The 26,637-nt window shown below is 47.5% G+C and overlaps 1 protein-coding gene across 1 annotated transcript in view; it reads left to right on the plus strand.

The window, feature by feature from the left end:
• Positions 1-668: 668 nt before the first annotated feature.
• Positions 669-26,637, plus strand: part of TVP23A (trans-golgi network vesicle protein 23 homolog A) — a gene marked incomplete at both ends in the record, with an annotated part of 37,778 nt that continues 11,809 nt past the window's right edge. The window contains 4 exons of the mRNA XM_082670681.1: positions 669-777; positions 1,220-1,294; positions 6,977-7,230; positions 7,397-7,572. Of these exons, the coding sequence (XP_082526807.1) occupies positions 669-777; positions 1,220-1,294; positions 6,977-7,230; positions 7,397-7,572 (614 nt within the window). The remainder of the gene's footprint in view (positions 778-1,219; positions 1,295-6,976; positions 7,231-7,396; positions 7,573-26,637) is intronic.

Raw genomic sequence — 26,637 nt, forward strand, 5'->3', positions numbered from 1 at the left:
CGTTAACTCACCTTGGAGAAGATGCTATAGATATCCGATGAAAAGCTGTCTTCTCCATCCTCTATAAAAGTAGGATTGTAGTCAAGCACACAACTGGATCACATTTCCCAGCCTCCCTTGCATTTAGGTGTGGTCATGTGACCAATTCACTCCGGTGGCATCTCTGCCTCTTCTGGGTCCTTTAAGAGAGCGAATCTACCTCCCTCCCCCATGTCCTCTTCTCCCCTTCCACTTTCTGGGTATGGAAGACAACAAGGTCCTAGGGCATAGCAGCCATGGGATAGAAAAAGCCTGGATTCTTCCAAGTGGAGAACTGCCCTGCCAGCCTGAACAACCACTCAGGGCCATTAAGTGAGCAGGAGACCAATTTCTATTATGTTAAGGCTCAGAAAATGTAAGGTCTATTTGTTAGAGCAACCTAGCCCGGGCGAAGTTGTGGCAGAGCTGGGAGTGGAACCAGCTTGTCAGCCCCCAGGGGTGTCAGCTCTGACTTGCAGTGGTGTACGGCCATGAGGCTTGTTCCACAAGCACTGATGCCACTGGCACGCCCAGCTTCAGTTCATTCTCCCACATCTGCTGGCCTCGACCGCCCTCAGCCGCTAGTGGGTTTAGAGTCAGGGGTACAGCAGGTGTGGTCCAGGCCAGTTCACCGCTGCCACCATGAATCCATGGAGCTGGACAGTGCACAGATGTCCCTGCTGGTTCTGCTGGCCAAGCTGACACTTCGAGCTCAAACCTTGATGTTCTCGCAGGTCAAGGCTGCCATACACCACCAGGGTACCAGATCCCCCCTGGGCACGATGTCTGTGTGCATCTCCCAGACAGCACTGCTGCCTCCTTCTTTGCGTTATGCTCCCAGCAGGTGATCCAAAGCAAACTGCCTGGACCCCCCAGGCACACTGCACACAAGCACTTAAGTGCCCAGGTGGCTGGAGTGGGGACAAATCTTGTCACCTTTTCACGTGCACCTGGAGCACCACTCCTCTCTGACTCCTGCCTGCAGTGAACTTGACGTAAACCACTTTTTAGTATAAGTACATCCCATGCACTATTTGGGGCATAGTTATACTAAAACATTATCAGTTGGTCATCTCAACTTCAGGTTTACCTGGTGTCTTCTATTGCATCTGGCAAACCTATGATTCCAGGCCAGGGTGCATCCAGGCCCACAAACCTGCCCAGCTGCCCCTGTGCCTCTCACCTTCCTGCTTCCCCGCAGAAGCGGCGCTCACTTCACAGGGCTCCTCCCACCCGAACTGGGCCCTGTCCTTCTCCACGCTGGCAGCCCCGGCAGGTGCCCAGGAAGGCAGAACAGATGGCCAAGGGGGAAAAGTGGGTCCCTCCTGTGGGCTGCCCGTGCAGCACCCATCCACCTTCCCAAGGGCAGGTGGTGCACAGGGTGAGCCCTCGATTTCTATCCAGACGGACCTCAGCTGTGCCTGGGCCTCTATTTCCCCATCTGTGAGATGGGCAGAGAATCGCTGCCCTGCGCACTCCTGGGTCCTTCACTTACCTGCTCATGCATCTCCTCTGTGCTCAAATCTAGACGCAGGGCCCCACCCTCACGGAGCTAAGATTCTAGTTCAGAGAGAATACGAATAACCAAACACAGCAAGCAAAAGGAAAGAGTTGGGAGGGACATGCAAGGTCTCTCAAGAACTCAAAACAGAGAGAGCAAAGGCATAGAGATAGTGGTTGGGTGGGATAGTAGGCAGGAGATCAGGAAGGGTGGCTTGGAGCCTGTATGTTATCAGCCCTGTGAAAAATCAGCGTGTGTGCTGGGAAGCATTGATGCAGAAGAAACAGCACGTGCGAAGGCCCCGAGGAAGGAAAGAGCCATGTGGGTGTTCTGATGATGGGGGCGTCTGGCCAGCGTACAGTAGCAGAGTGAGTCTCTGAGCCAGCTGGCAGAGGGTAGCTGGTTCGACCCTGCAAAGCCTTATGAGCCAGGGTGGGAGTTTGGGGTCCACCTGATGAGAGGGGGAAGGTGGAAGCCTCTCAGCTGAGGATGGAGACCCAGGTTTCCTGCTCCCACCTCTGCATGGGGCAGGATACAGCTCTGGCAGCAGAGGTGGGAGGGGTGGAGTGCCCTGTGAAATCTGTGCTAAGTGGAAAGATAAGAGGACCCAGGAAAATTTCTGTTCGTTGGGGAAGTCCTGGTCTCTCTGACAATATTCTTGTAGCAGTTTGCAGGTAAGGCCTAGCCCTTGCTATTTACCTGGCACCCGGGCTCTGTCCCAGCCCCTACCTTGCAGCAATATTTCTTCGTCAAGTCAGCTGCCATAGGGGTGGGCTGAGGTGGAGTGCCCTATTTAACAGGCTGAGAATGTGGGGTTCCCTACCCCAGGGAGGCAATAGAACACAGACTGCGGGAAGATGCAGAAGACCAACAGTCTGGGTCCTTCACAGACACGTTGCAAGAGAAGAGCTAGGGAGAGGAACCTTCTGGTTTTGAGAGATTTATCTGTGCGTTAATCACTTGCAGGGTGTGGCCCTGGTTGGTATGTGACTGGAACAAACCATGGGAAATAAAAATATTTATGAAACACTTGGGAAATGAACCCTGACGGGATTTTGGATAAGATCTCTAACACTAGGGGTTATTATTCATCGTGTTAGTCATGATGATGAGATAGCAACTTTTAAAAATGGGCATATAATTCAAATACCATAAAATTCACCCTTTTAAAGTGTAACATGTGGTGACTTTTAGGATATTCCCAAAGCTGTGCGATCGTCACCACTATCTAATTCCAGAACACTTTCATCACCCGCAAAAGAAATTTAGTACTAATTAGCAGTCATCCCCTAACCCCTGGCAACCATTAATCTACTTTCTGTCTCTAGGGATTTGCCAATTCTGGACATTTCGTATAAATGGAATCAGGCAATATGTGCATACAGCTTCCTTCACTGAGCATAATGTTTGCAAGGTTCATCCAGGTGTAGCAGGTATGGGCACTTCATTCCTTTTTATTGTGGAGATTATTCATTGTTTGGATAGGGTACATTTTGTTTATTTCCTCATCAGCTGACAGGCATTTGGGCTGTTTCTATCTTTGGGCTACTATGAATTATGTTGCTATGAACATTCCTGTACAAGGTTTTTTGAGAACATGTTTTCAGTTCTCTTGGGGACGTACCTAGGAGTGGAATTGCTGTGGCTTTGTTTTTTTCAAGAGTCCATTCCTAGAGCTATGTACCAAAATATTACAGTGAAATGATAAGATGCTGGGGTTTGCTTCAAAATCGTACAGAAGGAAAGAGGGAATGGATCAATGCGAAAAGATGGGCTGTATGAGTTGGGAATTTTGAATCAGGACAAGTGCATGAGGGTTTATTATGCTATTTACTTTATATTTGTTTCAATTTGGGCATAAAAATTCTTTTTAATATCAAGGCTCAGTTCAGAGTGGCTTTCCTGTCCTCCTTCTGAATTCCCAGCCCATCACTCTCTAGAATAGAAATGTAACGCGAGCCACACGCATCATAGTAAATGTGCTGGTAGCCACATTTAAAAAAGTAAAAACAGGGCAAGTTGATTTTAATTGTACTTTAACCCAATAGAGCCAAAACAGGATCATTGAAACATGTGAGCAACTTTAAAATTATATTTTACATCCTTTTTTCCTGCTAAGTCTTCAAACCTCACTGTGTATTTTATGCCGACAGAACACCGCCGTTGGTCTCGCCCCCTTTCAAAGGCTCCATAGTGACTCCTGGCTCCCAGACTGGACAGGGCAGCTTCGTTTGGGGGCACTTAATGCACTTTTCAAAAAGCTCTTGTGACTTTTTTTTTAACTTGGTTGTTTTTATCCATCTACAACTGGGATATCGGCCTAAAGAGGCCAAGCACCTTATATGTCTCACCAAGTGCTGTGTCCCTGTGTCTAGACTAGCATATCAAGCACAAAGCAGGTGAGGACTGAGTGAGTGAAGGACCCGGGAGTGTTCAGGGCCGTGAATCTCTACCCATTTCACAGATGGGGAATCAGAGGCCCAGGCACAGCTGAGGTCCATCTGGGTAGAAATCCAGGACTCACCACGTGCACTGCCTCCCCCCTGGCAAGGTGGATGGGGATCCCGAGGGCAGCCCCTACACACCCTCCCCCTACTTACTACTTCATCTGTGCTAGCTGCCCTTGTCCTGCAGGATAAAGAGCAGAAAGTCTGGGCGCAGAAAGCCAGCGTGGTCCAGCCAGGCTGACTCCACCCGCCCCCCCAGCCATGCTCCGGGCTCCCGTGTTCAGCCATGTTAGTCCAATCCAAGTCTCTGCCTTCTGGTTCAGGGCTCCTGGGGTCCTGTCTGGGGGAGAGGGCCATGCATGGTCCTCTATTCCAGCTGCCTTTAGTGCCGGGTACACACAGATGGGAAATGGCCAACAGAACTGAATGTGCAGCTCCTGTTCCCCCATGAAGGTGGATGTCCCTCAGCAGAAGGAATGACTGTGGCCTGAGGCTCAGGTCCTGTGTGCTGCCCAGCCCACAGGGGTTCCTTGGACCTCGAGCCCCTCTGCTGATGACCACAGCCAGTGTCACCAGGGCCACTATTTCTGAGCCCCTACTCTGAGGCAAGCTTTTCACATGTGTTTTCTCTAATCCTTGCATCATTCTTGCCAGGTGAGGGGACGTGCAGTCCCATTTTACAGGTGTGGAGACGAGACCAGAGAGGTGAAGCCCCCTGCCCAAGGCCATCCAGCCAGGGAACGGTGGAGCCACATTCGCAGCTGGGGCTGCCTGACTCCAGAGTTGACCTCCGAGGGCCGTCTAGAGGCCAGTGGCTGCCTGAGCCTGGAGACCCTGCCCTTGGGTTGTTCTGGCTTCAGGGCTGGAAGCCACACTGCAGGGATCAGAAATGGCGCTGCTTCTCAAAGCTCTGTTCCCCAAGCCCCTCCTGGGCCAAGACGAGCAGAGGTGACTCGAGGCAGGTTTCAGTGGCCATGTTCAGTGGCACCAGTGTGAGGGGAGAAGGTCAGTGTTTCCTGGAAGTCTCTGAACCCAAGGATTCCCCAGGGCCCTTATTAAAAGCAGATGCCCAGGCCTGGCCCTGGAGCTTCAGAAGGCCCAGAGTGGGGCCCTGGTATATGCATTTAACCAGCAGCCCCAGGTGAAACCACTGCAGCTGGTTTCGAAGCCAATGATGAATTCCCTGCAGAATCCTCGGGTGCTCTGCCCACTCGCACATTCCACAGGCTGAGCCCACAGAGGCTCAGCCAGGTGTATGGGGGAGGGAGGGCGCTTTCCCCTGGAGGCCCCGCTTTAGGCCCCAACATCTGCACCCTCAGCCTATGCCCCCCTGAGTACAGCTCAGGAGCATGTGACCTCCGCATGGTGGGAGCTGAGGCTCTTCTGAAGGTACCCCCAACCCCATGACTGAGAATGACAGTTTGTCCCCAAATGGGGCTTCCAAGGGGGCTTTCCTACCTCCTCTCCCCCTTGGGGACTCTCTAAGCCCCAACTTGCCAGATACCAACAGTTGGTGATTCTCAGAGAGGAAAAGCCCCTAAATGTTCTGTAACGGCTTCTCATCTCCACCTGCCCTCTGCTGTGGCCCTTTTTCACCCCGCCCCTATTACCCCTCGCAGGCAGCTGGGGCCCAGAGGGGGAGGGGAGCTTAGGGCACCCCAGTCTCTCAGTGTGACACTCTTTTGTGCCTGGAGCCAACTTTGAGCTGGAAGAGCCAATAGGCTTTTCTAGAAAGCCAGGCTTTGGTGGTTTAGATCCTTACAGTTCAAAGGGTGGTCCAGAGGCCTGCACCATCAGCATCACCTGAGCACTTGTTAGAGCTGCAGCCTCCCAGGTTTCTCCCAGATCCCCTGACTCCTGAAGATGGCATTCCCAGGAGAAAACACTTTCCCTCCACAAAACCTGGCAGACCCTTCACGGGTTCAGGTTAGGGCATTGAGTGGGGTGCCTGACCAGGGCTCAGAGCTTAGGTACATTCTTGCAGCTCTGCTCCCTACCCTTCCTCCAGGGCATACCCCAGGCGGCCACCCCTGTGGGGACCAGCAGTGGGTTAATTGTTTCAGGAGCTTGTGGACCACTAGTCCTTTTCTGGGTCACCAGGGATGGGGGAACAGGTACTTATTGTCCGTGGCAGGAGGGCAAAGGGCAGGAGTAGGGGCCTTGGCATCTAGACTCTAGGCCCTCTGTCCCTGGGTAAGTGGCCAGGAGGACGAGAGGGCAGAAAGGAGAGGAGTGAACTTGTTCTGGGCCAGGAAAAAGTTTCAGGTGGCAAGCCTTCTTTCCTGGGAAGGCCTTTACATCCAGAAACACTACTATTACTGCTAATAAAAATTATTTTGGGGGCTTCCCTGGTGGCGCAGTGGTTGAGAGTCCACCTGCCGATGCAGGGGACATGGGTTCGTGCCCCGGTCCGGGAAGATCCTACATGCCGCGGAGCAGCTGGGCCCATGAGCCATGGCCACTGAGCCCGCGCGTCTGGAGCCTGTGCTCCGCAGCGGGAGAGGCCACAACTGTGAGAGGCCCGCGTACCGCAAAAAAAAAAAAAAGAAAATTATTTTGTGCACAATATGTGTCTGGCACCACGATGCATGCAGATGTCAACTGTGGGCAGCAGTGGTACCCAAGCTGAGGCTGCAGCAGATTCGCCTGTTAAAAGGCAGAATCCCGGGCTCCACTCCAGGCCTTATGAATCTGAAGGGTTGGGCCTGGGAAACTGCTTTTAATAATGGCCCTAGGGAATTCTTGGGATCCGAGAGTTTTGGGAAACACTGACTTTCTCCAAACCCTGAAAGAGGCTTCCCAACACTGACATTCATTCATTCACCCTCTCACTCGCTCATTCGACACCTCTGGACCATCCACCTCATTCACTGACCCACCCGCTCTATTCCTCCCTGGATCACTGGTCTCGGTTCCCAAGTCCTCCTCTGAGCCCGTGTCGTCCCCTCCCTGCCTCCGCTCCGTCTTCGCCCTCCATCCTTCCACTGGGCGCCAGCTCTTTCTTTCCTAGGCGCTGTCCCCAGCGAGCCCGGGGCCGAGGGACCCTCCCAAGCCCCGCCCCCGCCCGGGCAGCAGAGCCCACCTCCCCAGCCCGCGACTGCGCTCTGGGCCCCGCGCGCCCCGCCCCCACCGGAGACCAGAGCGGAGGCCGCACCGAGGGCCTCAGGTTCCGACCTCACCGCGCCTCTAGCCGCAGCTGCCCGCCGGGCATCCCAGCCCTTCCGCAGCGAGAGGTGGAGCCGGAGGCTGGGTTGTGGGCTCCAGGTGGGCTCTGGGAGGGATGAAGCAGGTAGGGCCGCGGGGATGTGGGGATGGGAGGGTGGTGGCGAGGACGCCAGGAGCCTGCGGGAGCGCTGGGAGAAGCGGGGAGGAGGAGGAGGGATGCGGGAGCCGGGGCTTGGGCCTGCTCTGGACCCCAAATGGGCCGAAGGTGGAGAAGAGGAGGGGTCCCGCCAGCAGAGAGGGTTGGGGCCAAAGGGCCTGTGAACCGCGTAAGGGTCTTTCACCCGCCTTTGGTGTCCCCCAGGCCCTGGTGGACGATACTGAGGATGTGTCCCTGGATTTTGGCAACGAAGAGGAACTGGCGTTTCGGAAAGCCAAGATCAGGTATGCTGGGACTGGGCACTGGGCAAGCATCCCCAGAGCTGCAAATGCATTCATTCACATTCATTCATTCAGAATGTATTGAGCACCTGGTGCGTGCCAGGCATGGGGCAATGGACACACCCTGGACAGATCAGACAAGGTCCTGCCCTCCTGGAGCCTGCAGTCTTGGGGGGAGGGGACTAACTAACATTGAACGGGCAACCAAAGATATTAACAAGATAATTAATGTGAGAAGAGTTGGGAAGAAAATCAACCGGATGATGAAAGAGAAAGTAATTGGGGGAGGCCAGTTGCCTTAGTGCAGCCAGGTAGGGCCTCTCTGAGGAGGTGATGTTTCGGCTGGGACCTGAATGATGAGAGGCAGCCAGCCATGCATGGGAGACTCTGCAGGAAGCCTTCCATGCAGAAGGAACAGCAGGTTCAAGGGCCCCAGGCTGTGTTTGGAAGGTCAGAGAAAAGCCACTGTGTCTGAAGGGTAGTGGGGGAGAAGACAGGGGTTGGCAGGAGGCTGGAGAGGTGGACAAAGGCTTGAATTTTTATTCTTATCCCTGCTTCAGCTCCAGCCAGCCAGACATAGTGTTGGCTTAAAACAACAGAGATTTATTCTCTCACAGTTCTGGAGGCTAGAAGTCCAAAATCAGTTTCACTAGGCTGAGACCAAAGTGTCTGCAGGACAACACTCCTTCTGGAGGTTCTTGGGGAAAATCTATTCTTTGCTTTTTCCAGCTTCTGGTGGCCCCTTCCTCTGCCCCTCAAGGCCAGCAGTGTAGCATCTTCCAGTCTTTCTCTGTTCCATTTCATATCGCCTTTTCCTCTGTGTGAAATCTCCCTCTGCCTTCCTCTTACAGGGTTACTTGTGATTGCATTTACAGCCCACCTGGGTAATCCAGGGTAATCTCCCCATTTGAAGAGCCTTAATTTAATCACACCTGCAAAGACCTTTTTCAGTATGTGGTAACATTCACAGCTTCCAGGGATTAGGACCCTGGATTGAGGGGCCATTATTGAGCTTATCATAATGGCCAATGATTGTTTTTAAGAAAAGACACAATAAGAGAACTGGAATGCTGGGGAATCTTCTAGAACATCTAACTGCATTATATGTTCAGTCTTTATTGAGCTCCTTCTGTATGCCCCCCTGGGCTGGTGGCTGGGGATATACAGTATACAGGACACACCCCCTGCCTCTGTGGAGTCGCCTGGTCTGGAGCAGGGATGGTCACCCTCGACACTGCTGACATTTGGGGCCAGATACCTCTTTGCTGTGGGGGCTGTCCTGTGCATTGTAGGATATTTAGCAGTAAAGCCATGGCCTTTACTGACCAGATGCCCAGTAGTATCCCACCAGTAGAGTCTGCAGACACTGCCAAACATTCCCTGGGAGGCAGACTCACCCCGGGTTGCAAACTGTCGGTGTGGGGATGTGGGGTGTAAGCATGCCCATGGCTGTTATGATTCAGTGGGTTTTTTTGTTTTTTTTTTTGCGGTACGCGGGCCTCTCACTGTTGTGGCCTCTCCCGTTGCGGAGCACAGGCTCCGGACGCGCAGGCTCAGCAGCCATGGCTCACGGGCCCAGCCCCTCTGCGGCATGTGGGATCTTCCTGGACCGGGGCACGAAGCCGTGTCCCCTGCATCGGCAGGCGGACTCTCAACCACTGCGCCACCAGGGAAGCCCTGATTCAGTGTTTTAAATGCTGTGATTGGCAAAAGCTTGGGCACTTATGCTGGTCAGGGGAGGAAGTGACAGCTAAGCTGAGACCTGAAGGATGGGTAGGAGTTAACTAAGCGGGGGAGGAGCGAGGGGAGACACATGCAAAGGCTTAGAGGTGAGGTCATGAGTTTAGGGAGCTGAGACTGCTTTAGTGGAGAGTAGTCTGAGCAGAGGCTGGGGCCACACCGGAAGGGCTTACAAGGGAAGTTCTGGAGTTGCACTGTCCATTACAACATATGGGAATGTACTACGTCTGTGCTCTCTGGTGTGGTAGCCACCAGCCACTGTGGCTGGTGAACACTTGATATGTGGCTAGTGTGACTGAGGGACAGACATTTGGATATTTAATTTTAATAGCCACATGTGGCTACTATACTGGACAGTGCAATTCTAGAGTTGGAATTTTCACAATGCAGTGACATGATCAGAATTACACAATAGACAGTGGATTGTAAGAGCAGAAGGAATCGCAAAGCAGAAGCTGGGAGCTTGGGCTAGGGCACGGGCAGGGGTGATGGAGGGAAGTGGAGGGGCCCAGAGGCACAGAAGAGGCAGAATCAGCCAGCCTCGGTGATGATCAAGATGTGGGCTGCGGATGGGAATAGTCAAGGGTGATGCCCACGCCTCTGGCCTAGTGACCCAGGTGAAGGAGCACTTATGGGGGAAAGACATTGAGCCCAGAGTCATCTTCATTGGGTTGTGGTAGAATGTTCTAATGGCCAGGTGTGATGGGCAGCAGGGAAGAGAGGCTGGGAGCTCTGGGGGCGTCATCTGGGCTGAATGCAGAGATCGGGGAGGCAGCAGCTCATGGCTGTGTGTGTGTTTGAGAGCTGCCCATCCCAGAATCCTCTGTGCCTAATGCAGATTTCTGGTCCAGACCTGGACCTGCGTAACCAGATTCACAGGGGATGGGCATCTCTAGTTGATTCTGATGCTCAAGAAGAATATAGGGATGGCTCTAAATCCTGAGCATAAATGAAGTCACCCAGATAGCAGGATGGAAAGGATGTTCTTAACTGGGGTCTATATATGGGCTTAACAGGGTTCAGGAACCCTGTGTAAACTATTATCTAAGTTTCACATGTGTGCTGCTTTAGGAAAAGGACTCAAACTTTAATTACATTGTCAAATGGATCCATGATCCAAACAAGAATCACTAGTATCAGGTGAGAATTGTTATTTGTCAATTCCATGTTGAAATGGATTCCAGGTTGACTTTGAAGGGAGGTGAAGTGATGGAAGGGGCCCTATAACAAGAGTCTGGGATTTCAGGGCCACTTCTTCCTTTACCACTTGCTGGCTTTGTGATTTTGGACAGTGTTCACCTTGCCTTGTTGAGCCTCGACCCACCTGTGTAATGGGGGTACTTGTACCATCCTGACCTCCCCACGTGGTGACTATACAATTTGTTCAGTACACATTTACCCAGCATCTGTGTACAGGTGCTAGCTAAGCCCTGGGGATAGAGACCTGGTCCCTTCCCTTCCTGTCCCTGGTTCCAGGTCAGTGAAGTGCAGTGTGGTGGGGAGAGCACCTTGCAGAATCAGTGAAGGATGTGAGTCCATAGCAGGTAGAGGAAATGTTAGGTATGCTGCCTGTGTTTTTCCCCAGTGTGCTACTTTTTTTTTCTTTTTTACCTTTTCTTATCATAGAAAAAAAATCCCCACAACATAAAGTTTGTCATTTTAACCATTTTTTTAAGTGTTCAGTAGTGTTAAATATATTCATGTTATTGTAAAACAGATCTCCAGAACTTTTTCGTCTTGCAAATCTGAACCTCTGTCGCCATTAAACACCACCTCTCCATCCCCCCTCCCCTCAGCCCCTGGCAACCATCATTCTTCTTTCTGTCTCTCTAAACTTGACAAATTTAGATACTTCATGTAAATGGAATCTTAGAGAATATGTCTTTTTGTGACTGGCTTTTTTCACTTAACATAATATTCTCAAGGTTCATCATGTTGTATCACGTATCAGAATTTTCTTCCTTTTAAAGACTGAAAAATATTTCCATTGTGTGTATAGACCACACTTTGTTCATCGATTCGTCTGTTAATGGACACTTGGGTTGCTTCCACGTTTTAGCCCTTGCAAATAGTACTGCAATGAATATAGATATGCAATTATCTCTTAAAGACCCTGCTTTCAATTCTCGATATATACCCAGAAGTGGAACTGTTGGGTCATATGATAATTCTAGTTCTAATTTTTTCTTTCTTTCTTTCTTTTTTTTTTTTTTTTTTTTTACTTTTTGACTGCACCAAGTGGCATGTGGGATCCTCGTTCCCTGACCAGGGACTGAACCCACACCCCCTGCAGTGGGAGCTCAGAGTCTTTGACCACCAGGGAAGTCCCTAGTTTTAATTTTTTGAGGAACTTTCATACTATTTTCCATAACAATTGAACCATTTTACAATCCCAAAAGCAATGCACAGGGTTCCAGTTTCTCTCCATCCTCACCAACAATTGTTACTTTCTGTTTTTTCAGAGCATCCATCTTGATGGATGTGAGGTGGTATCTCATTGTGGACTTGATTGCATTTCCCGAGTGATTAGTGATGTTGAGCATCTTTTCATGTGCATCTTTGCCATTTGTGTATCATCTTAGGAGAAATGTCTATCCAAAGTCCTTTGCCTAGTTTTTAATCAGGTTATTGGATTTTTTGTTGTTGTTCAGTTGTAGAAGTTCTTTATATATTCTGGATATTAAGCCCTTATGAAATGTATGATTTGCAAGTATTTTCTCCCATTTCATGGGTTGCCTTTCCACTCTGTTGATGGTGTCCTTTGATGCACAGAAGTTTCTAAATTTTATATAGTTCCATTTCTCTATTTTTACTTTTGTTGTCTTTGCTTTTGGTGTCATATTGTATGTGTGAGTGTATGTTTTTACTGAAATATAATTCACATATCATAAATTCACACTTTAAGATATGCAATTCAGTGTGGTTTTTAGTCTATTCACAAGGTTGTGCAATCATCGTCACTGTCTAGTTTCAGAATTTTTGATCACCCCAGATGGAAGCCCTGTACCCATTAAGCTGTCATTTCCCATTTCTCTTCCAAGCCTCTGGAAACCACTAATCTACTTTCTGTTCCTTTGAATTGGCCTATTCTGGACATTTCATGTAAATGGGATCATACAGTGTGTGGCCTTTCATCTGGCTTTTTTCACTGGGCATAATGTTTTCAAGGTTCATCCATGTTTTGGCATGTACTTCATTACTTATTACTGCTGAATAATATTTCATTGTATGGATAGAGTACATTTTTCTTATCCTTCGTAAGTTGATGGGCATTGGAGTCGGTTCTGCTTTTTGGTTCTTGTGAATAACACTGCTGTGAACATCCACGTACAAGTTTATGTATGAACATATGTTTTCAGTTCTCTTGGGCATCAACCTAGAATCAAAACTGCTTGGCCAAATGGTAACTCTGTGTTTTAGCCATGCTGTGTTACAGACCAACTTTTAGTGAGTACTCTGGGCTTCCAGCTGCCTTGAGGAGCAGGAGAAGCCTGGACTCGAGGTCAGACAGACCCAGGTTTGGATCTTGGTTCCGCCATTCCCCAGCCAACTAACGGCGGTTGTGGGTTAGATTGGCAGACGGCCTCACCAGACACAAACAGGCTTTCATATACACCTGTTTACTTGGGTCTCTAGAAGGTTATGAGGCAGAGACACAGCATCTTCATCTCATCGAGGGACTCAGCGGCTACCCACACACACAGCTGCTTGTGCTCTGTCACTACGGGGGCTCTGTTGGGCTATCAGGGACAAGAGCCAGAGACTGTGGGTCACCTTGAGGCATAGAAGCTTCAGTTCTGTTTCCTGCCAACCTTTTCTAGGATTCTGTTCACCGAGGTCCAAGGCCTGCTTGCCAGCTCACAGATCCTCCAACCCAGGGGCAGGTCCACACCACAAGCAGGCACATTGGACACTGCCATGGGAGACCCAGATCATTCCCAGGCGGGCAGTCCTGATGTTAAGCCTTCACTCACAGTGACCTTGAACCAATCAGGGCGCCTCCGGATCCCGCATTTTCTCATCTGTAAAATGTGAATGATGTCAGCTCCGTCAGAGGGCTCAACTGGGTGACGGATGTACGTAACGAATCCAGCGGGACCCCGGACACCTTGTATGTCCCTCATAAATGGGACTTGCTATCATAAGTGTACTTCAGTGTCTTGACTGTGTGGGCAGGGCTGGGGCAGAGGCATGTCCTCAGTTGCAACAGGACATCACACTGGGGTTGTCCCTGGAGCTGGAGACTGTCCCTCATGTGGAAAGATTGGTTTATGCTTTCAAGGCACTGTCTTCACAAAATTCATTTGGACCCAAAGGTCGTGGTTTCCAACGGCTTCCCACCCAAAGTAGGATGATGTCCTCTTGCCCCAGGCAGAGTTATTGGATCTGATTTTGGTCTCAGTTGTCAGGGCTGGTGTATTGGCAGGGTTTGGTCAGTGTTCCATGGTTGGTCCTCATTCAGCACAGTGGGCATTAAATTGAGGGGAATGCCACTCTCTGGTGTCAGGTGCCACTGGGAGTCACATGTTAGTGGGGCCAGGACCCAAGGCAGAAATCACATAGAATCAAAACTGCCCCTGCAAATCCCCATCTAGCCTGTCAAGTAGAATAACATTTTGTCTTTCAGGAAGTCACCCACCGTCCATTCATCTTCCCATGTTGGATACCAGAGCTGTTCCTCAAAATGAGCTGCAGATGAAATTGTTGGCTGCTTTTTAGGGGAAGTTAGATTGAATGAAAAACAATAGCAAACACTTACTCACCTAGCACTTACTAGGCGCAGGCACTGTTCTCAGTGTTTTACTCATAAAATTCATTTAAGCTGTATTACAAACCTATGAAGTCGATACTATGATTTTTATCAATTTCAAGATGAAAGAAATTGAGGGAAAGAGTTGAGGGATTGGCCCGACGTCACACAGTTGTGAAATTGTGGGGTGGGGATTTGAACCCTTAGATCCGGCTCTGGAGTTGCATCTTAGGTTATGCTGTGCTTAGGGGCACAGATGCTCATGCAGGGAGGGATGCTTGGGGACAGGCTCTGCCCTGGGAACGGCATTCTCAGGCCTTCCGTCGTGTGCTTCCTCTGAGGAGTACTTTATATTTTCCTTGTGTACGTGAGAATGTGGAATTGCCCACTCTTTAGATCAGGCTTTCTCAACCCTCGGCACTGTGATACATGGCGCTGGGTGATTCTTTGTGGGGGCTGTCCTGTGTATTGTAGGACCTCAGCGGCATCCCTGGACTTCACCTACTAGAAGCCAGTGACACTGCCTTCTACAGTCGTGACAACCAAAGAAGACTCCAGACATTGCCAAGTGAAGTCCCCTAGGGGCAAAATTGCCCCCGGTTGAGAACCCTGATTTAGATTATTCTCTTGCTCTCTCTGGGGTTTGGATTTGGAGAAATTAAATTTGCATTTGAGGGAACTCAGAGGTCTGAGACCTCTGTGTTTGACCCAAGAGAAGCTGGTGGGGCGGGGGCCAAGGAAGGAGGGGGGCAGGTGATGGTACAGATGCACCTTGGTGGCCGTCCATTATTCCCAGAAATCAACACAAGCACATCTCTAATTGCTACACACACACACACACACACACACACACACACACACACACACACACAGTGCTACAACACACAGAACAGATAAGAATAATTTTGGTTTTTCTTTGTTGTTAGGAAGTCTGATTGCCTTGATAAGTCTGATTGCCTCTGGATCCGTCGCCCAGACCCCTGTCCCCAGTGACTTTGGGCAACAAGTCATGCTGCCCCTCTTCCCACTCTAAAATCTATTTTTAAAATATAGAAATAATGACACATAAGCAGGTCTCACCAATGGCTGATGGTTTAAATTTAAGGAAGGTTCATGATTACCAAGGAAAATAATCCGCAGAATCAAGGAACTAGACAGATTTCAGTTCTCTCTTTTTTTTTTTTTAACATCTTTATTGGGGTATAATCGCTTTACAATGGTGTGTTAGTTTCTGCTTTATAACAAAGTGAATCAGCTATACATATGTTCCCATATCTCTTCCCTCTTTTCAGTTCTCTTTGATTAGGGTGAGGGATTACGTGTTTTGAAATTAACCCCTTACATCTCCAGCTGCTTCACTTCCCCTTATTTATATTTCTTGTTACCATGAAATTGATTGCATAAGCAGCGCCAGCAGTAAAGCCACCAAAGGGAGATTTCTTCTAAACTACGACCCACACAATTGGGGAAGGCATTTGGGACCAGAAGGAGACTTTGGTCAGAAGTTGGTTCCTTGATGTTCAGTATTGGAGCACAGCTGGACTGTGTGGACCTGGAGCGTTTAACTCACTCAATCATTTATTCCAGGGCTGATGCTATTGACATTTGGGGCTGGACATTCTTTGCTGTGGAGGCCTGTCCTGTGCACTGTAGGATGTTTAGCAGCATCCTGGCCTCTACCCACTAGATGCCAGTAGCAGCCCCCTAGTTGTGAAAACCAAAAATGTTTCCAGACGTTGCTGGTGGGGAACCCTGAATCACTTCCATTTGAGAAGCACTGATTTATTCTTTCACTCATTCGTTTATTCATTAAGTCAACAAAACCTTTCAAAGACCTTTGCGTGCCAAACACTGTTCTAAGGGCCCCAGAGAAAACCAGACAGGCCTGGTCCTTGCCTTCATGGAGCTGACTTTCTCCTGTCACGGAGAGATGGTGAACACATAAGCAAATATCTAAACAAAGTGACATCAGAGAGTGGTAAGTGCCATGAAAAAGGCGGCCAGGGCTGAGGCCCCTTTAGATTCTAGGGGAGGGTCAGAGGAGGCCTGAGGAGGTGCATTATTTGGTCTGAGACCCAAATATGGAGGAGGAGCCAGGCACGGGAAGATGCACAGGAAGAGACTTCTGGCAGAGGAAACAGCAGGTGCAAAGGCCCTGAGGTGGGAGCATATTCTAGGGATTGTTGGAACCAGGCTAGGGTGTAGAAAGTGGGACAATAGGAGAGGAGACATTTGGAGATTTGTTAGGGAAAGGATGTGGGGGCTTTGAAAATTCTGATGGGAATTTGGAATTTTGTCTGCTTTGATGGGCAATCTTTGGAGAGATTTGAGCAGGGGAGAGGTATGATCTGATTGACACTTGAGAAAGCTGCCCGTGACTGCCAGGTGGCCTGTAGGGGAAGAACAGCAGCAGGGAGATCTGTTACGGGCTGGTGGAGGGGTCAGGGTGAAAGATGCTGGTGGCCTGGACTGGCTGGACTCCAGGGACACACATGGGATCTTGGCTCAAATTGGTCTTTGTCCAAATTCTGCCAGCTGCTGGGACTTCTGAGATTGGACAGAGATGGTTGAAGGTGGTGGGTTCCAGATGCAGGTTGTGGGACATGCGTTCCCAGGAGATGTCAACTTCATCAGCATCCCTCAGGAACTCAGCAAACAAAGGGCCAAAACTTCAGGGTCTCCATCCCTGAAGATTTGACTCAGTAGGTGTTGAGATGGGTGTGAAAGTGTCCTGCAACGTGATTCTGCTGTGCTCCGAGTGACTTGGCGAATTTTTCTAGGTTGTCTATTTCTGAATTAAGTAGGGAGTGTGTGTGTGTGTGTGTGTGTGTGTGTGTGTGTGTGTGTGTGTGTGTGTGTTCACCTTCATTGGAGTGGGGTTTGGTGTTGATACAAGGCTCAGCTATATGTTCTGGCAAGTGACGCTAATGACGTTTCCTCAGTAAAGACCAGCTCAATAAATTTGTGTTGGAATCCAAGGGGAAAGGCCTGGGTCTGGCCCTACTCCAGCCCTAAGGAAATTCTCTTCACACAGGGGCTCAGCCTTGGGTGTTCCACGGCCAGTGACTCACTCCTGACTCATTACAGGAGTAAGGAGGCTTCCAGAATGACTCAGAAGCAGCCAGAGATCGTGTTAATGGATCCTTATTTTTTCTGGCATTATAGTACAGATGTATCTCCCCCGCAGATCGTAAAATACTGTGGAATAGGAAGTGCAAAGGGACAGTCAGCCGACTGACTCCAAGCCTCAGACGTACTCTCTTGGGCCATGGAGGTATTTTAAATGAATGTGAATTTATATTTAAATACTGGAACAGGTCACATTAGCAATCTGACTTTCTCAGAATAGATGAGCCACAGGGACAGAAGGCAGATTGGTGGTTGCCAGGGGCTGTGGAGAGGAAAACATGGGGAGAAACTGCCCAATTGGTGTGGGGTTTTACTTTGGAATGATGGAAATGTTTTGGAACGACAGTGTGAAGTATTAAATGCCACTGAATTCTTCACTTTAAAATGGTTAATTTTATGTGATGTGAATTTCACCTCGATACATTTTTTGTTGTATTATTTTTAAATATTACATTTAAATATTTAACATTAAATTAAAATATTTTTAAATATTTTAAAGTATTAAAAAAATACTTTAGACCTTATTTTTTTGGAACAGTTTTAAGTTCATAGCAAAATTAAGGGGAAGGTACAGAAATTTCTCATATACCCTCCTCCCCGCCTCCCACAAATAGCTTCCCTCATTATCAACATCCCCTGCCAGAGGAAACATTTGCTACAATTGATGAACCTACATTGACACGTCACCATCACCCAAAGTCCATAGTTTACATTAGGGTTCACTCTTGGTGGTGTACCTTGGTGGTTTGGACAAATATAATAACATGTATCCACCATCACAGTATCATACAGAATAGTTTCACTGCCCCCCAAAAACCTGTTCACTCCCTCCCTCCACCCTAATCCCTGATCTTTTTACTGCCACCATAGTTTTGCCTTTTCTAGAATGGCATATAGTTGGAATCATACAGTATGCAGCTTTTTCAGAGTGGCTTCTTTCACTTAGTAATATGCAATTAAATCTTTTTTTTTAACTTTACTCTGGATTGCTGACTTCTTGTGAATGGCTGTTAGATTTGGAAGGGTGGACCTGTCCCTTCAGGGTGAGCCCCAGCTCTCACCCGACGAGCTGACTTATTTCCTACCCCAGCTCAGCCCTCTAAGTACCTTGAGTTTGCAGCACCCCCATCGCCACCCCTCAAGGACAATGGGGAAGAAACAACAATACTCCAACAATAGCATTTCTACTAGGCTTTCCAGAGGCGCAAGAAGCTTTGAGTTGGAATTTCTAATGCTGTAGTTTTCTCCGCAAACCTCTTGAAGTTGATTGAGGGGCCTGTTTGCGGTAGCCCGACCTTGGGGGTCAGGCTGTACATGGCCATCCTAGCCCACTTACCCTGAGCCCCCGTGTTCCTGCTCATCCCCTGGCCTTTTATATGCTTCACTCTCTGCTGCCTAAATTTGTCCTTTAGATCTTAAAATATTTTTTGTGTGTGTCCAAATCCCTATTACCTTTTTACAAAATTTAAAAAAAATTTTATTGAAGTATAGTTGGTTTACAATGTTGTGTTAGTTTCAGGTGTAAAGCAAAGTGATTCAGTTATACTATATATGTGTGTGTGTGTATATGTGTGTGTGTATATATATATGTATATTCTTTTTCAGATTCTTTTCCCTTATAGGTTATTACAAAATATTGAGTACAGTTCCCTGTGCTATACAATAGGTCCTTATTAGTTATCTATTTTATATATAGTAGTGTGTATATGTTAATCCCAAACTCCTAATTTAACCTGATCTTAAAGTATTTTTTAAAAATTCATTTATTTTTAATTGAGATATAATTCATATACCATAGCATTTACCACTTTAAAGGCTACAATTCAGTGGCCTTTGGTATATTCCAAAGGTTGTGCAACCATCATTACTGTCTAATTCCAGAATGTTTTCATCACCTGCAAAAGAAACCCCATGTCCTTTAGATCTTCATCCTCATCACTAAGAACCATCCCCTACTCTGAGCTAGGTGCCCCTCCTGTCAGCCCCAAGTGCCCCCGTGTCTACCCCAGCCTGGTGGCCAGCTGTTGTGCCCACCTCTTGGGTTTGCTAAAATGTCACGAAATAGCCAAGAGCCTTGTGGATACCCTGCCCTCATAACTAAAGGATTAGCACCTGGAATAGCAGGGGCAGCTGGGGGCACCCTGCACCACTGTCCATTCTGACAGGATAGTGGCCATGCCATGTTGAATATTTTGATCATGACTCTGCTTACCCCATTAATGACACCTTTCAGACTGAGTTGAAATTGCCCATTTGCACATATATACAATGGAATATTACTCAGCCATAATAAGAAACGAAATTGAGTTATTTGTAGTGAGGTGGATGGACCTAGAGTCTGTCATACAGAGTGAAGTAAGTCAGAAAGAGAAAAACAAATACCATATGCTAACACATATATGGAATCAAAAAAAAAAGGAAAAAGGTTCTGATGAACCTAGGGGCAAGACAGGAATAAAGACGCAGACGTAGAGAATGGACTTGACACGGGGAGGGGGAAGGGTAAGCTGGGATGAAGTGAGAGAGTGGCATGGACATATATACACTACTAAATGTAAAATTGATAGCTAGTGGGAAGCAGCCACATAGCACAGGGAGATCAGCTCGGTGCTTTGTGTCCACCTAGAGGGGTGGGATAGGGAGGGTGGAAACGCAAGAGGGAGGGGATGTGGGGATATATGTATATGTATAGCTGACTCACTTTGTGATACAGCAGAAACTAACACACCATTGTAAAGCAATTATACTCCAGTAAAGATGTTGGGGAAAAAAAAAAGAAATTTCCCATTTGCTTCCCTCCCCCACATGCCCCCCACCCCAGTGATGTTCATGAGGGCAGGACTTGGTGCATTTGGTTCACTGTACTTCGCTTGGATCTGGCCTGGTGCTTGGTAAATAATAGGTGTTCAATAAACGTGGTGCCGTTGCTCTAGGCCCAATTTCTCAAACTGCCTTATTTCTTAAGCAATTTTGAAAATCAGTTTAAAGCATCTATAATTAAGTTGACTATGAACTTAATTTTATGTTGTTGGACAATTTAAACTGCAATTTCCATTTTAGTCATCACTTTGAATATCGAATTATCCTGCAAACGATAAACACACATGCACGGCAATTACAAAACTTACTGCTTTCAGGGTGATGGGGAATTTTAGTGGTTGATGAGACCCCAGGTTAAAGAATTGTAAAATATAGCAACAAAATATGTTAAATTGGAAAATCATGTTTGGAAGCAATGTCCTTAAAACGACTTAAAAAACTTTTTACTTTGAAATAATTTCAAACTTATAGGAAAGTAGCAAGAATAGTACAAAGAACTGAGACGTGTCCTTTACCTTGATTCAGCTATTGTTAACACTTTGCTGTGTGTGTGTTTATTTTATGAAGTGTTTAAGAGTAAAATGAACATATAATGCTCACTTCCTCCTGAATCCTTCAATGTGTATTCTACGAACAGGATATTCTCTTACATAAACAGAGGACAGTGATTCAAAATGAGACACTTACCTAATCTTCAGTCCATATTCCCATGTCTTTTATTGTAATTTTTTTTTTCCCAGTTCAAGGTCCAATTAGGATCACCCATTGCATTTAGTTATTCTTTTTTTTTTGGCCACACTGCATGGCATGTGGTATCTTAGTTCCCTGACCAGGGATTGAACCCACGCCCCCTGCAGTGGAAGCATGGTGTCTTAACCACTGGACTGCCAGAGAAGTCCCTGCAGTTAGTTATTCTTGAGCTTTTCCCAGCCTTTTTCTGTCTTTCGTGACATGGACAGTTTTGAGGAGTAAAGGTTTGCTATTTTGAGGAATGTACCTGAACTTGGGTCTGTCTTATATTATTCATGACTAGATCCAGGTCATGATTTTTGGCAGAAATGCTGCAGAAATGATGTTGTGTTCTAAAAGGCCTTTTTTTCAAGCTCTGTCACTACTAAAGGTGGCCCAGATTTGGCACTTTTTTTGCCCTCCACCACATCTTACCTGCATTTTGCTGCTCAAAGAACCCAGGCTCCTTAGAGAGGAGCCACTTCCAAATCTTGAGGCAGAAACTGGTCAGACTGCATCTGGAACATCCTTTTGTTGCCAGCAAACACAGATATTTTTTAAAGTGTCACAGGCTGTTCTAAAGAAGAAAAACTAGTTTAATGAGGCTCCCACAGTGTTTGCTAAATGAATTAATATGATTTTATTCAATTCTCTCGTTAAATAACCTGTAAGGCTCTTTGTTTCTAAGATGCTATCATTTAAAAAAAATTATTTTATTGACATATAGTTGAGTTACAACGTTGTGTTAATTTCTGCTGTATAGCAAAGTGATTCCATTATACGTGTGTGTGTATATATATACACATTCTTTTTCATATTCTTTTCCATTATAGTTTATCACAGGATAATATTGAATATAGTTCCCTGTGCTATACAGTAGGAACTTATTGTTTATTCTATGTATAATAGTTTGCATAAGATGCTATCATTTGAAGGTACACTGGTTCAGTTATAGCTCTTGGGGGTGGGGAATAAACACCATATTAATATTTGCATCCTTTAGTGGATGCATCCTGATTCCAGACACATTAAAATGGTCAAAAAAGGGACTTCCCTGGTGGTCCAGTGGTAAAGAATCCGCCTTCCAATTCAGGGGACGTGGGTTTGATCCCTGGTCAGGGAACCAAGATCCCACGTGCCGCTGGGCAACTAAGCCCCTATGCCACAACTGTTGAGCTCACACACCTCAACAAGAGAGCCTGTGTGCTGCAAACTACAGAGCCCACGTGCTCTGGAGCCCACGCGCCACAACTACAGAGCCCACGTGCCCTGGTGCCCGGCACCTCAACGAAGATCTCATGTGCTGCAACTAAGAACTGACGCAGCCAAAAAAATAAGGAAAATAAATAAATATTTTAAAATTTAAAATGGTCAAAAATAAAAATGCAGGGAAAGACAGGATTCTATTTTGCAGATGAGGAAACCGATGCTCCCAAGAGCCAGATTACAGACCCAACCTCACTTAAGGGTATTTGATGACTTCAGATCCTGCCCACTGTTGAGCAGAATCTAGTAGCTAAAGCACATTAAATAGGTGAATTCTACTCTCTGCTTCCAGTGCAAAAAAAAAAAAAAAGCATCTCACTCAGAGTGAGGGTGACGACAAACAGGAATACAGGTTTCTTACCTCCTTCAACCTCCCTGAGGTACCACCTGCTCTAAGTGCCTTCCTGGTGGCTGACTTCTGCTCTGACCTTCTGGAAAAATCAGTCCTTGGCCTCTCTGCTTTTTTCTCGCCCTCGGTTAATAACTCTGAGTCTCCTGTTTAAAAGAGGTGAGCGTAACTGCAGCTGCCCTCGTGATCTCCCCCCACCACCAGCTGTCTTCAAGTAAGACTGCAACTCTTCATTTTATCACCCGGATTCTTGGAGGAAGCTGACTCTCGTTGCCCTTTCTGCCCTTTGAAACCACCGGACAAAACATAATGTGGATTATACAGAGTTTAAACTCTTCAACATTAGAGCCTGTATGTGTTAGCTACTGCTGTATAACAAGTTACCCCAAACTTAGCAGCTTCAGACAACAAACATTTATGATCTCACACTGTGCCTGAAGCTCAGGAAACTGGGGCAGCTTAGCTGGGTAGTTCTGTCTCAGGGTCTCATGAGGCCGCTGTCATATTAAGGCTTGACTGGGGCAGGAGGAGCTGCTTCCAAGAGGGCTCCCTCATGTGGCTGTTGGCTGGAGGCCTCAGTTTCTTAGACATGTGGACCTCTCCATAGGGCTGCTCCCAACGTGGCAGCTGGTTTCCCCCAGGGAAAGCAAGGGAGAGAGCAAAAGAGAGTGACCAAGACAGAAGCCACAGTGTCTTTTATGACCTAATATCAGGTATGATAAACAATTACTTCTAATGTGTACTATCAGTCATGCAGACCAGCCCCAGTGATTCATTGTTGGAGGGGACTGTACAAGGGTATAAATGCCAGGGGGTTGGGATCATGGGGGCCAATTCAGAGGCTGGCTACTTACAGATCCCAGCCCAAAAAAGGAACAAATGCATGTGTGTCTACAGATGTAGACACTGTACTCCAGGCCCTGATGTTAAGTAGGTGTGATTATCCCCATTTTACAGGTGAGGAAACTGAACAAGAAAGGTTGAGTCACTGGTCTAAGGTCACACAGTAAATGACAGAACTGGAATTCAAAAGGCAGTAGTCTGCTTCCTTAAAAAAAAATTATTAAAGAGTTCCAAACGTATACCAAATAGAATAATATAAATGAGCCCCATGTGGCCATCACACAGCTGCAGAAATGATCAACTCCTGAACAATCTTCTTTCATTTATACCCTGCCTCTCCCCCTCCCCCGATTATTTTGAAACAAACCCCAGACATTACATCACTTCAAACATAAATATTGTGATATCTCTAAAAGATAATAATTGGGTTTTAAAAGCAAAACCACAATAGCATTTTCTCACTTTAACAATGGTGAACAATTCCCATGATATTTCCATCAAGAAATACCCAGGGTCCAAATTCCCTTGATTGTCTCATAACTTTATTATTTGTTGGAACCACAATTGAATATCTTCCACATTTTGCAATTGGTGGCTGGATTTCTTAGGTCCCTTTTCATCTGTAGATTTCCCAGTCCTCTCCTTGCTCTCTCTCATTTTTTTCCCCCTTTGCAATTGATTTGTTGTTCTGTAGAGCTTCTCACAGTCTGGAAAATTGCTGATCGCAACCCCGATGTGTCCTTTAATCTTTGCCTTTGTTCCCTATGTTTCTTGAGCTTGGTGAGATTCAGGTGTGCTATTTTGGGGGCACAGCTGACTTCAAGGCAGGGGGTGAGTTCTTCCATCAGGGGCTCCCAATGCCTGGTTGTCCTCAGCTGCTTCTCTTGAATGCACTAGGGGCTTCAGCATGGTGGCATTCTAACGCTATCATTCTGTCTCCATTCGTAAGCCGAAGGAATCCAGAACGAGAAACTCCCCCTCTTCAAATATTTAGTCATTGCAAGATACACTTTACAGAGAAAAGACATAATAAACGTTTGATGCTTGCTCTTCATTTTTCCGCTTTCAAGGGATGAGTTTGTTCGCCAGCATCCCCCATAAGGGACCACTGAGGGTTCTGATTAAGCACCACATGACTCACGGGCTACAACATTCTTATTGCTGCTCAAGTTGTCCCATCTTTGGCCAGTGGGAGGCTCTACCCATTGGCCGCTGAGTCTCTTGACCTGTCTCTCATGGTCTTTGACAGCTTCCTTGCAACCTGGGATGTTCCGATGTCCCAGCCTCATCAAGCTGGGATGGCCTGGAATCGCCACTTCTCCAAGCAGCCCTGGCTCCTTTGGAGAATGGAGTTTAGAAGCCACAGTCTGGTTTCCTCTCCTGTGCCAGCTCTCTGGCTCTGTGGCTAGGAAGTGCATCAAGCAGGGCTGATAGCATCTCTTAGTGGACGTATTTTGGGGATTCACTGTTGTCACCAAGCACGGGTCCCTTTCAGTTGACCTGCAGTTCATCGGGGCAGCCAACAGGAGGGGCAGCTATGAAACTCTGGGCTGAGATTGAGCGTGGCTGATTCTGCCACTCAGAGCAGCTGCTAGCCCATAATGCACCACCTCCGTGCAAATCAGAAAAGATGGTCCTTCCATGGGCAGGCAGTTCTCTCCAGGGCCTGCAGCTGGAGAGCAGAGCACGCACCTGATTCCAGCAGCGCATCACCTGGGCAATTGCTTCTTTGCTCTGACCCTGGGGCAGTTCACTTCACCTCCCTGAGCTCCCGACTCATCTGCAAAATGGCTCTCTGTCCCTTTCCAACCTCGCTTATTTTTTTTGGGCTCATTTGTCCCCAGGCGGGTGTTATGGGTTGACTTGTATCCTCCCCGAAAGAGATATATGGACGTCCTAACCTGCAGTACCTCAAAACGTGACTTCATTTGGAAATAGGGGTTTTGCAGATGTAATTAGTTAAGATGAGGTCATCCTGGAGTAGCGTGGGCCCCTAGTCCTAGATGACTGGTGTCATTATAAAAAGATGGCCATGTGAAGACAAACACTTGGAGAAGGCCATGAGACAACACAGGCAGAGGTTGGAGCGAGGCAGCTACAAGCCAGGGAAGGCCAAGGGTGCCAGTTGTCATCAGAAGGTAGGAGAGAGTCCTGGGATAGAGTATCCCCCAGAAGGAACCAATCCTGCAGACAGAGATTTTGGTGTTTGTTTTGTTTTGCTTTGTTGTTTTGAGCACAGCGAAAAAGGCAGGTTCTAAGACAACGTGATTTTGGTGTTTGAAGTTGCCCAGTTTGCTGTGCATTGTTAAAACAGCCCTGGGAAATGGGTACCGCAGTGACTGCTTTCCCCTGTTCCCTGCTACTCCGAGGGTGGTCCATGGACCTGCAACATCAGCATCACCTGGGTGCTCATTAAAATGCATCTCAGGCCCCATCCCAGACCTCCTGAATCAGCGTCTGCATTTAAAAAGAGAGCCGGGTGGTTTGTATGTGGAGAAGCACTGCATTATATAACAGGAAGGTGGCGGAATGATTAGCCCCCAGGGCAAACGCACAATTATTTCTGTTCATAGTTGGTACTGAACTCTCACTGCCCACCAGGCAGTATCCCCAGCCCTTTATGTACATCATGATTCTCATGTAATCGTCCCGGCAGCTCCGTGCACTCGGTACTTCCCAATGTGTGCACTGCACTACTCCAGGGAACACGATTCACACGGACTATGATTGAATGATGCCCCCTGGTGTTGTGCAACTCAGCATCCCTGACTCTTATTATCCCATTTTATAGATGAGGAAACTGACGCACAGCGAGGTTAAGTCACTTGCTCAAGGTAACACAGGTCCTCAGTGGTGGAGCTGGGATTTGAATCTGCTAATTTGTCTCTGAACTTGTACCCAGGACCTTTTACTCACCGCCCAACCCCTCTCTCTAAAGGAGAGCCAGTGAAGTCCGCGTCTTTTCTCCCGCCATTTCTTTTCTCTTTTAAATTGTAAAATACACATAGCGTCAAAGGGACGTTTTTAACCATTTTATTTTATGTATTCATTTTTTTGGCTGCGTCACGTGGCTTGTGAGATCCTAGTTCCCTAACCAGGGATCAAACCTGGGCCCTTGGCAGTGAAAGTGCTGAATCCTAAACACCAGACCGCTGGGACGTCCCTTAACCATTTTAAAGTGAACGATTCAATGGCATTTAGGACGTTCACAATGTTAAGCAGCCATCATCACTATTCCATTCCAGAGTATTTTTATCACCCCAGAAGGAAACCCCATAGCTATTGAGCAGACACTCCCTGTTCCCCCAAGCCCCCGGCAACCAGTAATCTGCTTTCTGTCTCTATGAACTGGCCTATTCTGGACATTTCAAGAATGGAATCCTACAATATGGGGCCTTTTCTGTCTGGCTTCTTTCACTTAGTGTGTTTTCAAGGTTCTTCC

The sequence above is a fragment of the Grampus griseus genome (genome assembly GCF_964374135.1).
Source record: "Grampus griseus genome assembly, chromosome: 14".
Taxonomy (NCBI): Eukaryota; Metazoa; Chordata; class Mammalia; order Artiodactyla; family Delphinidae; genus Grampus; species Grampus griseus.